Below are 18,201 nucleotides of genomic sequence, written 5' to 3'. Positions count from 1 at the left end.
ACATTGTTAGCCTCCTTTCCATGAAAGGAGGCTGGTCAGATTCAATTGATTCAATTTATTTCCACACCACAGAGTGATTCCCAGGACTCCTGTGTTACCCTTGTTTAGAATGATAAACCCTCTTGGAGATCTGCCTTGGCTTCCCAAAACCGAGGTCTAGTTTTAGTGTTTCCTGAACCTCCCACTCCTAGATTCCCTTTGTCCTTAAAAATATTTCCCATTAGCATGAAATGTGGAGGAAGGCCATAGTAAATATAAATAACACTGACTTCTGTGGGTTGCGTAACAGTGTTTATTTCCTTTAAATACATTTAAATATAAAACATCAGGCAGTGGTTCAGTAAACTTAAAAATACAAGCTGAATGGGAATCGCATCAGTGCTGATCATACAAATGAAATTCTGCATAAGAAAGAAGCAGAACAACTCATAAGCATTGCACTTGGACTTTGCCAATCTGAGGAGTCAATCACGTGGCACCTACTACTCTGTTTCAGGCAACCTTTTCTCATTCATCCAAAAAAGGGGCTCCTTAGACCCCTTCCTTTCTGAGCGCTGATGCACAGAGGCATCTGAAGCCACAAGTCATTTGTCAATGAACTGGGGAATGACCCAGCTATTGCATGGAAATGTGGCTTTACCATGGCACTACGTAAAATCAATTTTTCTAACCGCTGAGGGGTGGGGATGGGCAACACTGACAGCAACTTAACAAAGCAGCATGCTGTTTAAAATGACACGGGTAGGGAACTTGGGAGGAAGATTCTCTTGTCTGAGGAGGCCCTCAGCCCTTGTCTCCTTTGGAAAGCACCAGTTCTTTCCACAGGCTGCCTTGCTACTTGCACATGTTCTGGTGGGAAAAGGACACCTGTCCTCACAGATGTCGCAAAAGAAAGTAAAGATGAGACTTTAGAAGCAAGGATCAACTTTGGATACGTCATTTAGTTCTGATTTCATTTAATTGTTCTCAAAGAAAGAAAGAATCAATGTAATATTCTAAGTGGGCACTCTACTGACTGATGGTTCAGCCCTAACAAAGATGTGGATACCACCTCCCGTGAAGCGAGGAGCACAGGAGAAGAGGGGCTGGGGGAAACATAAGAGTCAGAAAACAGAGAGAATGGCGAGGAAACACCATCTTCTAGGCATGATGCAGACTTTGCAAGCAGGAACTCACACAGCTGTGATAATCTTCCCTAGGCCTACACAAGGCCAAAGTTCTCAACAGTTAATTATACATTTGGAAGGGACTCTTTGGGGTGGCGGTAATGAGCTGTGGGCTACTGGTAGAATCTGGAAGACAAGGAAGTCACTGTCTTCAGTTGTGGTCCAACTGGTAGGTGAGCTAAACAAGTTCTTCCAAGCCTGTGCTCACACAAATGGCCCTGGCTGCATTTACTGGGTCACAAAACCAAACAAAAAGACTCGAGAATGAGAAAGACAAGTAAGGAGGAAGTGGGTCGCCAGGAATAGACTGGAGTTAAGAGTGTAGGAGTAAAGATAATTAGACTGCATCTTATCTGTGTATGCAATTGACAAAGAACAAGCTTAATTGTTTTTTTTTTTAATCTCAGTGGTTAGTTTGGGTACATTTTGAAATTGATCAAAACCCAATCAATGGCCTTCAAGGTTTATAGTCATCTTTAAATTTCTTGCCTACAGAGAGAGGGGAGGGGAGGAGAGAGAGAGAGAGAGAGAGAGAGAGAGAGAGAGAGAGAGAGAGAGAGAGAGAGCCAAACCTCTCTTAACCCTGTTGTTTAAATGCCAGTGACTTCTTTTCCGCTCATGATAGCATAACGGCAGGCATGGCCATACGGGTCTGTAACTCATGAGACCCTGTTTTGAAACAACAAGACAATTTAATCATCACTCTACATACTTCCATGTATTTCTTAGAGGCCAAACGTCTGTGTTCCTTTAAGAGTGTGCTTGGGCCTTGAGAGAAAAGAGCCCCAACAAATCAGATTAGTATGTCCGTTAAATGTCACCAGTAAACCAAGTTAAGGGGACAGTGAAAAGACCATTGACCTGCAAGTGTCAGGGTGAAGCATCTTGTGTTTTTGGCAACAGCTTTCCAGACTTTCTTCGCATTCAAAGCAACTGCAGTTTTCCGGGTGCTGAATGAGATCTCCAGGACATGGTGCTTTACAGACACACTCGCAGCGATCTTCATCAAACATCATGTGTGGTCCACAGAGAGCCGGCTCCTGGAGGGAAGAGTGGTCTAAACACAAACAGGAAAGGGTTGCTTTGGCAACTGGAGCCTGGAGAGGGTGATGATGCAAATTAATTGCAAGCTGTACATCTTCCCAATCAAGCTTGGACCCTCCCAGTCTCCTTGTCCATAATCTTTTGAACCTTAATATTTCCACAGGGTGAAAGAGATTCATCTGTGATTCCATAACATAAGCATAGAACTCATGTGTTTTCTTAGGTTTTAAATTAAAAAAAAAATACCATAAGATGAATATTTCTGAGAGATTTTTTAATGGTGGTTACTGACCTGTTAAATATAAACTTCTCCATGCTCTGGCAGAGGACCCAGGTTTGGTTCTTAATACCTGTCTATACCTGTCATAGGCTGTCTATGAGTATGAGTGTAGTCGTCTCCAGTATTTTAAGTGTGGGGAACCAGAAGTATTAATGGTGTAGAAATGTTTTCCTCAAAGTTTCCAGACAACCAATGATGCATTCCCTCATCTTATATTACCACATTTGCATGAAACACATAAAGGTAACAATGAACTGTGGTCTGTTCTCGATCAGTGAAGTGAAATACATTGCAAAAAGAGTAAGAGACGGTTTAGGAGGTGTGGCTTTCTTGGTAGAATGTTTGCTTAGAGTTCATGAGGAGTGCTGGGCTCCATCTCCAGTGGCTTCTAAACTGGGTGTGGTGACACATGACTGTAATTCTAGCATTCATTCCAGAGGTAGGCAGAAGGTCATCCTCTGCTACATATTGAATTTAAGGCTAGACTGGAGCTGCTAACAGTCTGTCTCAAATGGAAAGCAAAAGCAAACAGTGAGTGGAGAAGGTGAAAATTTTGGAAGACCGTGCACTTTTCATCTCAGCATTCATGCAGATTTTGGAAGAAAATGAGTATCTCTTCCCCAAACCTTCTTCTTGTTTGGTGTGCATCATTTGGGGACTGGCACCATTGTCCATTAGATTGTGTGGTCACTGTTTCCACTCGGTCTCTTGTTCACGTCCCCTCTTCTCCATGATGCTGCCTCTAGCACAATTCACCCAGGACATGGTATTTCTTGTGTCAGTGGCTGCCATGCGTGTCACAACCACAGTGTGTGTCCCTTTAGTCTCTTCCTCACATGACCATCAAATGCAAACCCAATCTGAATCACCACCAAAGCTTTAAATGTATTTTTATTTATTTATTTTTGAGACAAAGTCTTACTATGTAACCCTGGCTGTTCCTGGGTCTTGCTATGTAGACCAGGCTGGCCTTGAACTCATAGGGATCCACCTGTTTCTGGCTCCTTAATGCCACCGTGCCTGGCCTCGCTTTAAGTGTCTTAAAGTCGTCCTTCACACACAATAGGCCAAATTTTACACCAGGATATAAAAGACCTTCCATGATCTTGACCCTAAAAACCTTCCATACTCATTCTTAGCACTCCCTTCCTCCTTCTCTTCTCCCCCCACCTCACTCCTTAACGGCAGTCTCTCAGGATCCAGCCTCACGGTTTTCACTGTTCTTTAATTGACACCTAGTTAGAAATTAGGCGGGCTGGATATTCACAGACAGTCCATGCTGAATCTCATGAACAGGAAGTAGATGAGCTGCATATGCTGCAAATCCCTGAGGCGAAAGGCAATTTAGGGCAAGACAAGGAAGGCTTGATTACTGAAAAACATCGTCTCGTACAGAATTCATATTGAGCACTAGGTGGCAGCAGAGACAAGAAAACTCCGCGCTGGCCCAGCAGAGCCGCTTAGATGGAACCCAATCCTGAGGAGTTCAGCACAGTATGTGGCAAAAGCAGAACATTGATAGGTCCTTAGCAAGTTACAGGGAACAGAGACTGGATGCAGGAGAATTAGGTTGAACGGCAACTGGTTGGGGCTGACACCTTGAAATATTATATGTTGGTGTCCACCCCTAGGGACATCGACTCTGGATTACCAATGTATTCTGTCCTCGGTCTTGTCCGTTCACTACTGTTATTATGTTTTATTCATTAGGGCAATGAAAATGAGTTGGACTTGCATCAACCGCATTCATTTGGAGAAGAGATGGCGGTGGACTAGGTACTTAGCTCAATATCTTTGTACACAGAAAAGGTGTTCAGTTCACAGACAGGAATGTGTCGTCAGCAGAATGGGACCACTGGAGAAACAGATAGGAACTTGGGCACATGAGGACGTTATGACTGGTAAGAACTACAAGGAACTGAGCTGCAATCCACCCTCCTTCCTCACCTCCACCATTGTTAAGCTTCCCCCTACCTCGTGTTCTGCTCAGAGCAACTCATTCTCTTCCACACTGTTACTGGTTGGGTCTTTTTACAATTTCAACGGGCATTACCACTATCTTGCTGGAACCACTTGATGGTTTTCATTTGTCCGAAGGATCACGCCCAGGCTCTTCCAGCACAAGCTGACTAAGTCCTTTCACTCCAATCATACAAGTCCCCCCAGCTTCATCCCTTCATATCTACTTCTTTCCCTCCTATGTCTGTGTTCCTGCACTATGGTTAACGTTTCCTGTTGACTTTACTGGATTCTAGAACTGCCTAGTACTTACACCTCTGGGTGTACCTATGAGGACACTAGCAGAGAAGTTTAACTGAAGAAGACCCACTGTAAATGCAAGCTGGGGAGTCAGGCTGAATAAAAGAAGGGAGGTGACCAGGAAATGCTGATGGATAGGACCTTGTCTGCTTCCTGTGTGTGGACACAATTTGATCAGCACTTTCGTGCTCTTGCTGGCAGATTTTCTCCAGCATGATGGACTGTTCTGTGTCAAGGAGAAAGGCAAATAAGCCATCCTCCCTCCAACCCTCCCTCCCTCCCCTCCCTCCCTCCCTCCCCTCCCTCAGTCCTTCTTTCTTCCTTTCCGTTGCTTTTGTCAGATATTTTGTTACAGCATTTAAAAAGAAACCAATGTGTCCCCTGCTGACCAGCACTGGGTGTATGCTTTCCTTTCTCACCTAAGCCCTATTCAGAGCACATCTCACCTTCCATCCTCAATATAGGAACCTACCCAGTGAGTCTTCCCCCATGAATTAACATCCCACTGAAGGAAGACACCTCACCCCCGGTTAGGACCCCCAAGTCTGTAGGACCCAACCTGTTTATTTGAGGTGTCCCCTCCAAGGGAACTCCTTGGCTTTGACTCCACACAGGATTGGCTGATGATATTTTAGCAACTCCATTGTGGTATGCTGCCTCCATTGTCACCCTTTACTTTGTTGTGTCTGTGTACAAACTGTATGTGCGAGCCTTTGACTACAGAACATCAAAAATCCATTACCTCACATCCTAGTTTGAGCTCTTACAAAGGTGCTGAGACCCAGGACCTCACGACAAGAGCAAAAACAGATTATTTCATTCATGTGACAGATTCCATGGCTCTGAGTCCTTGCTATTCTTGCTATGATATCGTAGTTTAAAACAAGCAAGGTTCACATTGCGTGGCCCCCTGTGATAGTTTTCACTGGAACCATGTCGCACATGTGAGAAATAAATGAAAAAAAAAAATAACCCAAGTTTGTTCAGCCATATGGTCCTCCCAGGATTCATAGCTTTAACAGATTGGGAGATGGAATGACAAGCTAGCAATTCCCCATGTGGCTTAGCCGCGTAGCATGGTTTACTCCAGTTATAGACAAGTGTTTCCATGTGTCCTCCTTCTTGCCCTTATTTCTTTTCTCCAGAGTATTGGCTTTCAAGTGGTGCAGTTGAAAGAAACCAAGTTTCGGATGACCTATGTGCTTCGCCCCGAAGTAGTTTCCATTGGAGTTTAAAACCTACTTTAGGGGGCTTTGCCCACTTCGTACTTTTCTTTGAGAATGAACAGCAGAAAGAAGGCTCTAAAATCCAACCACTTCTGCCACTCTTATCTAGGTGATAGTGAGGAAATTGCTAGTTATCTCGGGGTAGACACTGTGTACTTGTAAAGATGGGTGATCATGAGTTCTAGTGAACATTGTGTGATGTTGTGGCTTGACTGAGACACTTGATCCTCAGTTGTATGGGGGAAGTTATTGAATCCTTAGAAGGAGGGGCCTTTCTGGAGGAAGTACATTAGAAGGGGAGGGCTTTGGTGGTTTATAGCCTCACCCTAGTTCCTGTTTTCTCTTTGCTTCCTGTGTGCAGATGAAATGCTATAGTCAGTTTCCTGCTCCTGATGCCCTGCCTGCCTGCCTGCATACTTTCCCCACCATGGTGGACTCTATTACCCTCAAAGCATGAGTAAGAATGTGCCCTTTCTTCTGACATTAGTCACGATATTTTATCACAGCCACAGAAAAGTAACTAGTACACCTGGTCACAGTGAATGCTCAATGATGCTAAACGCTGTTTTTCTTTTTCTCACTGTGATTGTTATTTCTGACATCACATCCTTACCTTCTGTCCCAGGCAGTGGATTCTCATCTTGTAAAACACATTTACATTTGGTGTTATCCCACAGCATGTCAACAGGACAGAGTTTCTTGGAATGAGGACATCTAGGAAAAGAAAGCAACGAACCAGATTTAAAACATTTTCAGGGTAATTCTACATTGGAAATATGAAGTCTTTCTTAATATTAAGTATCTAATAATCTAAATATTGTATGTGGAGCATGTGAGTACTTTCAAATTATGTTTCTTAGAGTGATGCAGGAGAACAAATGTTTGAGATCATTGTCTCTCATGGCATGGTGACTGTGAAGAAATGACAACTGTGTGAAAACAGTTTTAAAATCCTTAACCTTGGGGCTAGAGAGATGGTTTAGCAGTTCAGAATAAGTACTGTTCTTCCATGGGACCTGAGTTAAGTTCTCAACACCCATGTAGATCGGCTCACAACCACCTTAATCCCAGCTCTAAATGATCCAGCACCTTCTTCTGGACTCTAATGGCACCTGCACAGATGTGCATAGACCCCCACACATGCATGCACAGACACAAACCTAAGCAAAACAAAATATAGAGCCTACTTTATATTTAGAAATGGTATCATATGAGATAGTAATTCTATACTTATAAAGATACTACTAAGGAAACTTTAGAAACTTAAGGAAACTAAGGAAACTTAAATTTATGACAGTCACTGCTTGCATAGGAGTGCGGGAAGCCACGGTAGCTATGAGGCTGGAACAGTTTTACAATGCATTCAGCCACTCATCTTAAGAACAATGTGGCAGCGTGCCTTTAATCCCAGCACTCAAGAGGCAGAGGCAGGCTGATCTCTAAGGTTTCAAGGGCAACCTGGTCTACAGAGTGAATTTCAGGTCAGCCAGGGGTACAAAGTGAGATCCTGTCTCAAAAACTCAAAAACAAATACATACAAAAAACACAGAGTAAATCCCCAAAGGTGTCTAACTAAACATGCTGTGCTCATAATCCTCAAGGTTTGGGGACACACTGCAATATAGATATAGTATCTAGTAAAAAAAATAATGTTTGTCAAATATTATGAATAGATCTGGTTTTGAAGCCAGAAGATGAGAAAATATAATGAAGAGGATGTAACTTTTGTAACTTTCCTTGTGTTTTTTCTATTTCTGTCTTCAACATTTTTATAGTGTATATTGTAAAAAAAAATGGTTTTCACCATACCATATTTATGCATGCATAAAGTATACTTTGCCTGCACTTCTCCCCTCTGCCTCCTCCTCTTCATCTGCTTCCTTTCCCCTAAAAGTTCCCCTTCTACTTTAATGTCTTTTTTTTCAATGCTCCATAAAACAGAAAACATTCAACACATGTCTTTCTGGGGATGCCTCTATAATGGGTAAAGGAATGTACACACAGTTTTGTCAAAAGCAAGAACAGACATTATCAAGTCCAGGAAATGCTTACTGATCTTCTTCTGGGATCTGAATGGATCTTCTGATAATTGAGTAGGGATGCCGGGGGCCCGTGGGCAAGCACTTACAACCCGTATGGTTGGCAATTTTAACAGGCACTAACTCGGGCACTGATGTCAGAGGCACTGATATCTCAAAGAGCTACAGCAAAGAAAGAGAACCATGATGTAAATTTTATTGTCTACTTTTGTCAGTTTCCACCGTCTGCATTTTTCCCCTTTTCCTTTATGATAATGACTTTAGCAAAGTTGTTCGTGCGCAATGGAGTTAGTCTTTGTAAGTAGTTTGGAATGTTGGGAGTCAGGAGACAGGGGCTTATCCAGGTCTCCTAAGTGTTTTCCAAATCTGTTCTTTTCACCACAATTAAAGCTCTTTAAAATCCCTGGTCTCTGCCCTTGTTTTTAAAATTCAGTATAAATTGCAAGGATAAACAAAATTAAATCTTTGGCAGTTCTTTGGGACTTGGGTGGATTTGATTGTTATTTAAACTATTTTCTCATCCCTTCCCAAGCCATTTCTATTCATGACAATTTCCTACCTCCTGACATTGAGCTTGGCTATAAAACTTGTTTTGACCAACAAGATGTTAGCTGACATGACAGCACACATTGGGACTGTGCATGATTTGTGAGGTTTATTATCTCTTCCTTATGATATAGCCATGAGATGGATATAGCCTGGAAGCCATGCTAGTCCAAGGAATAGAGGACACAGGAAGCAGGCTTGGACTCTCACAGCACCTTGCAGAATTTTGAACCTCAGATACACAAAAGAGAATAACTTAAAGCCCCTGAGTTTTAGGGCATTTGCTATAAAGGATTGTGTAGCTAAGTTAGGATCCCACCCAGACAGATAATTACAGCTAGTATGTTTATTTCTATGTTCCTATATGCCTGCTCTTTTATACATACTTGGTTATTAATTTATTTATCACTTGTAAAAATCATTATATTTGGGGCCCTGGAGAGATGGCTCAGTGGTTAAGAAGCACTTGCTGCTTCTGCAGAAGACCCAATTTTGGTTCCCAGCACCCATATCAAGTGGCTTACAACACAGGTAACTTCAGCTCCGGGAGCTCTGGTGCCTTCTTCTGGCCATCACAGGCACTGCACTCATGTGTCGGCCACATACAGACTGATATAAATAAAAGTTAAAAAATAATTTAAAGATCATTATATTGCTTCATGATCCTTACATGACAGATAAAGAGATGCCCAAAGAGCACACACAAGTTTCAAGTGTGTTTTCATGAAGTGCAGATGAACTTGAACTTGATTTTTAAGGCACTGTCCACTCAATCACCATGCCATGCTGTTCTGTTTACTTTGGTTTTAAGAGGTAGTTGATCACATAGTCTGTACCTTTAAGATTGGAAGTACCAAACTGCACACACAAAACCAAACCAAAAAAAAAAAAAAAAACCCTGCTGTGCACTTACACTTGAATAAATTAGTTCATATGAATCATTTGTTGAGTGCTGAAGTCAAAACACAGTAATCAACTGTCTACTAAGTGGAAACAATTCATTTAGGTTGTGTTTATTTGGACCTTTCGATATGTCATAAAAACAAGTATAAATTTCATGTTCTTGCACAATTAATTCTTTAGTTTTGCTTCAGGGAATAACAGGATCAGGAGTTGAGCCCTATTATGTTATGTGAGCTTGATTTTCCTAACAGTTGATTGTAGCCATACTTACCTCATTGTTTCTAATTATCACACAGCAGAGATCAGATTTCTGAGTTCCACAATTCTCCAGAAGGATAACAAAAATAACGCTACAGTATCAAGGACAGTTTAGATGGTAGGGAGAGCAAAATTAAGAAAACTTTAACGTAATATCAAAACAAATGGGCATTTAGAACATTCCTTGGCATGGATGTATCTGGTGCCTATGTGATTGTCTTCTACACGATCATGAGGAGACAGGCGAAAGCTAGGTGAGTTGTATTAACATGCGAGGAATTTGGATCAGAGGACCAACAGGAGTGTGACTCGACTTCCGGTGTTTTGGTAATGCATTCACTACATTTTACAAGAAGAGGATAGCTACAGAAGGGAACACTTAGCTACAGGGCAAAGGTGATGGGATTGAGCCACTTTATTTCTCTCATGAGCACTGCAGGATGCTTTCAAAAAGTCTTGTGTTGCCTGTTTTTCCTTTGTTCCCCATGCTACCCCAGCGACATCTTCTCTCCTCCCTTCCCTGTTGGGCTCTGTGCCTGCAGTTGCTGGCCCCCATGCCTGCCTCTTTGCCTCTTGAAGCACCTGCTTACACTCCATGTCATGCGAACAGAGCCAACTGAGAAGTCCTTTACCATTCTCCGTGTGTCCCTATGCCTGCTCCCTCCTTCAGCCTCTTTAGCTTTTGACTGAGAGCACACCCCTCCTCTTAGCTGGTTCTTGTCACGCTCGCCCTTCGAGAAATTTTTCTCAGTCACTCCAACTAAACTAAACACACCAAAACAGCTGCACGAGATGCCACCGCTTCCTTCCTTCCTTCTTTTTAACACCCTGCTACATAATGTCTCTATGTACTAATTCTTGATACTACAGCATTAGGTAGATATTAACTGTTGAGGCTGTGTCATGTTGGATATGGCGTTACCTCCCTGAGCCTCTGTTTCTTGGCTTCTGAAGGGGGACGAGATATCCTGTGTGTCTGGGGAGTTAACTGAGGTTCGGCACATAAAGTATTTAGCGCTTGGCAGCAAGGTCAGCGGCAGCGTCTTCATTTCCTCGTACCTGTTTGGAGATGTAGGAGGTGCTTGTGTTCATACACATCACGCTCTCTTCATTGCAGCAGCCTCCACACCGGAAGACATTTACACAAGGGGGCTTGAAGAATGTGTTGGTTGTCTTCCCGAGCTCACTGGCGACTTCTACGCATGTCTCTCTCGGGCTGCATTGGGTCCTCTGCCATTCTTCATCTATAACTATAAGAATAATGTTCATTGGGGCCAGTAGGCAAAATGGCCCTGACATGCAACACAGGCATTTTTATGGTGCTCCCCACCCCATTATTTTGTACTTGTTTATTTTACTAGGTGGGCATTTAAACATACCTTTTAGAAATGTATTTATTTTTATTTTATGTGAATGGATGTTTTGCCTGCATGTATGTGTACCATGTGTGCGGCTGGTGCTTTTGTAGGTTAGAGGAGGGCATTGGCTCCCTTGCAACAGGAGTTACAGGTAGTTGTGAGCCACCATGTAGGAACTGAAGCCAGGTCGTGCTCATGACTGACAAGTGAGCTTAACCATTGGGAAACCTTTCAAACCCTTAGATGGATATTTTCTCCATCCTTTAGCCAAAGATTTGTTTGCAAAAAATGTAAAATTGAAATCTCTATACTTTTCCATTGATACCATCACTTCGTAAGATATTTTCTTGCCTGTTAGGGGAGAGCACTAGGCCTTGTATATAGCCACAGTGGGACCATCTGCAAATGGTGGATAACAAGAAGGTCAGTGGAATAAGGTGAAGCCAAAAAGTGTAAGTGTCGTTTATCAAGAAATGTACAGGCTACAGCTGGATAGCACTTGTTGTATTTGAAGCCAGGTAAGAGTAGGTTTTAAAATGAATATCTGTTGTCTGCTTATGTAAGTGCCCTGAGGCTTGGCAAACACATGAGTGGACATTTCGAGGGAATTAATTTTTTTTCTCAAATCAGACTTTCCACATTTGGAACCATAGTTTACAGAAGACAATGAGATAAGCCCTTTCATTTTAACAGAAGTAGTAACTCTATGGCCATAACTAATTTGAGGGAAACCAGAAAAATACATTTCTGGCAATAAACAAGGAAAATACAGGACTGGGGAGATGGTTTATGGGGAAAGTGCCGACTGCACAAGTGCGGGGACCTCAGTTCAGATCCTGGAAGCCCACGTAAGGCACACTGATGCTCTGTGATCCCAGTGCTCAGAATGCAGAGACAGGTGGCTCTTTGGGACCCGCTGAGCTCCAGTTCCAATGACAGACCCCATTTCTAAAACTAAGTTGCAGAACGACATCTAAAGAAGATGCTCAGTGTTGATCTCTGGCCTTCAGATGCACAAACAGGGCCACCTCTACATGTATGCATGCATACACATAGATGTACTACACACGTGCATGTAAAGAATATTACATATTTTTCTTGTATAGCTTTGTTTCATTTTCTCTCGCCTATTTTTTCCCCTTTATTTTGAGACAAGGGCTCACTGTGAAGGCCTGGAACTTTCCCTGTAGATAAGACTGGTGGCCTTGAATTCAGAGAGGTCTACCTGCCTCTGCTTCTTGAGTGCTGACCCTAAAGGTGTGCACCGTCATGCCTGCTGCTCACCATTTTTCAAACATTTTAATTCTCTCTGTCTCTGTCTCTGTCTCTGTCTCTGTCTCTGTCTCTCTCTCTCTGCCTCTCTCTCTCTCTCTCTCTCTCTCTCTCTCTCTCTCTCCCTCCCTCCCTTCCTCCCCGCTCTGTGTGTGTGTGTGTGTGTGTGTGTGAGAGAGAGAGAGAGAGAAGAGAGACTGAGAGGAGAGACAGACAGAGACAGAGACAGAGACAGACTCAGAGAGAGAAAGAAGGAAGGAGAGAGGAGAGAGGGAGGGAGAGGGAGAAAGGGAGCAGGGAGAGCAGGTGCCTGCAAATATCAGAGGTGTGAAATTCCCTAGAGCTGGAGTTAGGGCAGTTGTGGTCTGCCTGATGAGGGTGCTTAGAACCCAATTCAGGTCTTCTGAAAGAGCAGTACCTGCTCAGAACAGGCGAGCTCTATCCAGCTCCACTCTCATTATTTAAGTTAGATGTCGACTCTTAGTGCTGTGTGTAGCCTCCCTACAGGTTTGCGGGGGCAGGGGAGTTGCTTTCAGCTTGTCACAGATGGAACTGCAGACTATGTCATCCCAGGAGTGTGTTGAAACATTTTTGTAGTATGCAGCTTTGACACTAACCCCCATGATCCCCAGTTCCTGGTGACCGTGCCCTGTGCAATTGCCTCTCCTTTTGTGTGCTGATGAGACCCAGTGATTGGCTTTTTCTGAAAAGAACACAGCACAGCATGATGCCACCTAGGTGCTTAGGTTGAAACTGATTTCTGACTCTGTTTCTCTCCTGCCCTCACTTCTCTTTACCCTCTCTTCTCTCCTCCCCACTTCTTTTCTCACCAAGTGCCACGTTTTTTTTTTTAAGAATTATTTATTTGTTGTATACATGAGTATACAGTCGCTGTCTTCAGACACACCAGAGGAGGGCATCGGATCCCACTGCAGATGGTTCTGAGTCACCACGTGGTTGCTGGGAATTGAACTCAGGACCTCTGGAAGAGCAGACAGTGCTCTTAACCACTGAGCCATCTCTCCATCCCAAGGGCCACTTTTAAAAATGATTCATTTTATTTTTAATTATGTGTGTTTGGGGTGGTGCACATGTGTGTAGTGGTGGGGTACACATGAGTGCAGAGCCCCCAGACACCAAAAGAGGGTAACAAAAGCCCTGGGAACTGGAGTTCTGAGTGGTTGGGAGTCTATCCTACATAGGTACTAGGAACCAAACTTGGGTTATCTGCAAAAGCCATACATGCTTTTAATCTCCACACCACTTGTCCAGCCTGAAAGTCATTTTTGAAGCTACCCCAAACGAAGGGCAGCCTCTGGCCAACAACCAGTGAGGAAAGGGGCCCTTCACAGTCCAAGTGCCTGTGTGGAACTTAATCTTACAAACAACAATCGAATGAACTTGCAAGTACATTGAGATGCTCAGAGCCCAGACCCAGAGAACTTAACTGTAGTCTCCAGAGAGATCTTGAATCAGCAAACAAACAAACACCTTGGCAATGCCTGTATTTCAGATCCACAAAAGCATGAAATTAAAAATATCTGTTTTACAAGTGGGGTGATACTTGAGGAATGTTTCTGTATACTATCTTTAAATATATGTATTGGTGAACCTGGAGAGATGGCTCAGAATCATACTGGCTGCTCTTCCTGAGGACCAACATTTGGTTCCCAACACCCATAGGGCTGCTAATGTCTCTTAACTCCGGCTCCAGTGGATCTGATGCCCTCTGCTGACTTCCACTGGGTACTGCAGAAAGGTACACACATACCAGCAAAACATCCAAACACATAATACAAAAATGAACATTTAAAAATTTCTGATGATAAAGAATTATCCTCAGGCCGTATTTAATTATTTAATTAAGTATTACTGGGGGTGCTATTTCACCTGCTACTATTAGTCATAAATCTTTGACGGAGGGAGTAACTTATGAAAATATTCCTTGTTTCAAATGCCATTTAAATGCTACTTTTTACTTGCCCTTTCTCTTTAAAGTCCTAAGTTTTAAAGTTGGGGAAGATAATAATCGAAATCTCATGAGGTTATGACCAATGGCACCGAGTAAGGTTTCGTAAGGCCAGTGTACTTTCCTTCTGTCCAGGAAATTCCCCTGAAATCCACCAGAGGAGTCGATAACAAAACATAATTGGTGTCAGGCACTTACTTGATTATCCACTCCTTGCAACTTGGCGAATAAACTTCAGATAATCCTCCATCTAATTAGGAGGGAAAGCCTGGAGACTGCAAATTCTCCAATTTTTTATGGCATCTTCCTTGTAAAATGTCAAACTGGCTGACTTTTAAAAACCCCTTAGTCGTGGTTTTCTGGTAAAAATTGTCTTCGCAGCTCATCTGTACATCTCCCTTGGACCTTCAGACCAGTAATGTGGTCAAAGCCTGTGATCTCCAGATTGATTTCTGTGAAGTTCCTCTAAAATCACCACATGAACTCTACCCTCAAAGCTCTGACCATGGTTCCCAGTGTCTCACCTCCCTTGACACACAGTCCCACGCATGAGCACGAAGTACATTCTTCTCACTTACACTGCTGTGGGATTCCTTCACCTACATATAACTTTCCCCATAACCGAATCCCTACCCCCCCACGTGTGTGTGTGTGTGTGTGTGTGTGTGTGTGTGTGTGTCTGTCTGTGTGTCTGTCTGTCTGTGTGTGTATGTGTGTGTGTGTGTCTCTGTGTGTGTCTGTGTGTCTGTCTGTCTGTGTGTCTGTCTGTGTGTGTGTCTGTGTCTGTGTGTGTCTCTGTTTGTGTGTGTGTCTCTCTGTGTGTGTGTGTGCATGCGCAAAAAGACTCGTCTAGTATTTTTTAACAAACGGGGAACAAAGATAAGTGTAACTAATTAAAAAGATAATTTCGCTCAAGGATCAACTGAAATTAAATAATCGATGTACTCATGTACTATGAAATCATATTTATACCTGGAAGGCCAAGTCTAACAATGGCACTGGTTTTTTGAGTTGTTTTGATATGTCATAAGAGAGATAAAGGCATACTCAAGGCCACACAACTTTATTTTAAAACATTTCACTCATTGTGGCACAGTGTGTACAAACAGTCGTCTTGGAAAGAGTCTGTTTCGTAGTGTGGATATCATTAAAGTAGTTTAAGTATACACTGCATGTCCATCCCCACCCCTACTCCAGGAAGCAATTTGGAAGTATAATGGTCCCTTGATGTCTATGGAAGACTGCTTCCAGGACACCTTACAGATACTAAAATCCTTAGTTACCAATTCCCTTATATTGTGGGCTAGAATTTGTAAATAGCCCACCCACATCTTTCTTTACATTTGAAATCATGTCTAGATAACTTCCAGTATCCAATAAAATGTACATATGCCATATGAGTAGTTGTTTCAGAACATTGGATGTCAAGAAAAGGTCTGCATATGCTCAGGACACATGCATTTCCCCTAAGGATGTGTGATTGGCTGAACCCGTGGTGTGTGGGTAGGGGAGCAGAACCTGAGGATACAGAGACTGACCGTATGTTATTTTCTGCTTGTAAGCTTCGATTATTTCGTGTCAAGAAATGTCTTTGTTGTTTTCTGAGTAACCATTATCATGCCTCACCTTTCAACTTCTCCCTTTCTCCTTTTAAATAAAACCCACAGGATTTTGAAGAGAAAAAAAAATATCTATAGCCATACTGTTGGTTTTTCTTTGTGTCTGCGTAGCAATTGAAAACTCCTTGTTGATAAATACCTGAGGTTCTTTTGCTCTTTAGTAAACATGGTTTTCCCCTCACTAAAAGCAGTCTTTGTGTATTTGCTTTGACCTAGGATTTCTGAGTTTAATTTATTTTTGACAATTTGAATGTCCTCGTGTTATGTGCAGATATAAAATCATACCGAGTATACATCTTCGCGGAGTAAACACTTAAAAATCATAATTCTTGAGCTGGCAAGATGGGCCCGTGGCAGCATGTGCTTGCTGCTGAGCCTGAGGACCTGTGTTAGACCCCTGGGCCCCACAGGTGGAAGGAGAGAACTGATTCCTGTAATGACTAATTGGTTTGTTTTTATTACATCTATTTATTATGAAGGGCCCACGTGTGACTGTCTGAGAACCATTCCCAACTTTATTCAGTGAAGCATCTTGTCACAAAGTCAAAGTCATTTTGTCCCCCACTGATACGTAACTACCCTGCTCTAACTTTGGGAAAAACTTGGTGTTGGTGTCACGCTGATAAGGAGAGAATGTACCACTGTGCCCATGCACCTACCTACCTTTTAGTGTTTCAGTATCATAGAAAGTTGCCGCAAATCTGGTGGAGCGATGGGATGTTGAGCGCGAGTCCATACTGGCAAGACTTTTAAGCTTCAACCGGCACCGCCACAGCTTCCAGTCCTCAGAGTGCGCGACTTGCAGCAACTCCTCCAAACTAGAAGCCGCGCGGATCTGTTGTTCAGAACGTTCCAACACAGACCGGGATGATCGCTCAAAAGAAACATCCTAATTAACAGTGAGTTACAAAGATATCTTGATAACTATGGTTGCCAAAAGATTCAACTATAGACCATCTGAAAAGAAACTAGTTAAGGTTATTCCAATGTGGACCTGTGTCTGGGGAAAAACAAAACCAATGTCCAAATGGTGGACTTTGAAATGATGGATCAACTTCCTTACTTCCAGAGCCTCTCTGCACGTTATCTTATTCAGGAAAAAAAAAAGATGCATATATAACGGAGGTAAAGTCTTGGTGCTATTAGTCACATGAACCCAAAATACAGTCAACAAGGTCCTTCAAAGCCAGGAGAAAACATAGACACAGCAAGGCCATGAGAAAATGGAGGTGGAGATGAAGTGATGAAGCCACAACTCAGGGATTACCTCGGGCCGCCAGAAGCAGATGAGGTGATGCTTCATGCAGAGAGTTTGACACATCCATTTGTGGGATTTTCTTGTTATTCGAGCTACCAAACTTATAGTACTTTGCTACTGCAGCCACAGAAAACAGTAGAGATTCTTCTATGATACAAATTTTGTGACAACAGACACTGATTTCCTAGTTTCTGCTGAAGTCTCACCATTTCTCTACGGTTGCGTCTGATTCACAATGGCTAACATGGTGCGACTAGACTAGATGGGTATATTCGTAGGGGATCCCAAGTCAAGAAAAGATTTTAATATGTTCTTGTTCAAAAGTAGGGGCTTGGTTACATGAAATAATGATACATACGTACAATTATACATGACGCAATCAAAACCAATGGAGCCCATTTCCTTTTGGAGTTTCCCCCTCAAGCACTGGGGATCAGTCTTTGCGCCTTGTGCGTGCTGGGAAGGTACTGTGCCAACTAAGCTGTCTCCCAAGTTCTGCATCTGAGCTCTTGATCGCCACTCCCAGAATCACATCTATCAGTCGTGCAGCTTTAATTGTATGGTTCCATAGTTTATCAGCATTTTCTACTTAGATTGCCTTACGTGTTTGTTTACCATTATTTCCTTAACATTTATAGTCCATGAACTAAAAAAAGTCTCAAAATACACACATTCAAGGCTATGCCTTTTGTTGTTGTCATTGTTCTTGTTTTGAGGCAAGTTCTCATTTTGTAGCCAAGGTCGATCTGGAAGTTGGGATCATCCTACCTCACCTTCTAGAGTTCTGATATCCCAGGCTTGTGTGACTGTACCTGGCTAAAGCCCCCTTAGCCATTTTACCTAAGTCCAGATGGGCGTTCTCATGCATGTATGTACATTTTCGCCTGAGGTAGGAGAGTATTAAGTATATTTGTAAGTTGTAGGCAAGGTGTTAGTTGGACCCACTATGAAGAGATAAACAGATCACCCTCTGAAATAGGTGAGCCACAGGGAGCCAAAGGGCT

At 42.8% G+C, this 18,201-nt stretch overlaps 1 protein-coding gene across 2 annotated transcripts in view; it reads right to left on the bottom strand.

Moving 5' to 3' along the window:
- Window positions 1–272: 272 nt before the first annotated feature.
- Vegfd (vascular endothelial growth factor D) overlaps window positions 273–18,201 on the bottom strand; it is a 29,326-nt gene continuing 11,397 nt past the window's right edge. The window contains exons 2-7 of one of the 2 annotated variants that reach the window (XM_032890407.1): window positions 16,603–16,828; window positions 10,781–10,971; window positions 8,028–8,176; window positions 6,589–6,689; window positions 2,028–2,223; window positions 273–906 (exon numbers count right to left, since the gene is read on the bottom strand). In XM_032890407.1, coding sequence (XP_032746298.1) covers window positions 708–906; window positions 2,028–2,223; window positions 6,589–6,689; window positions 8,028–8,176; window positions 10,781–10,971; window positions 16,603–16,828 — 1,062 coding nt within the window. In that variant the 3' untranslated portion in view covers window positions 273–707. Of the gene's footprint in view, window positions 907–1,624; window positions 2,224–6,588; window positions 6,690–8,027; window positions 8,177–10,780; window positions 10,972–16,602; window positions 16,829–18,201 lie in introns of those variants that run through there. The other variant, XM_032890408.1, reaches the window with a different exon arrangement.

Source organism: Rattus rattus, chromosome X (genome assembly GCF_011064425.1).
Source record: "Rattus rattus isolate New Zealand chromosome X, Rrattus_CSIRO_v1, whole genome shotgun sequence".
Lineage (NCBI taxonomy): Eukaryota > Metazoa > Chordata > Mammalia > Rodentia > Muridae > Rattus > Rattus rattus.
Note: the sequence above shows the minus strand (reverse complement) of the source record. Positions and strands in the feature narration are given on the sequence as shown.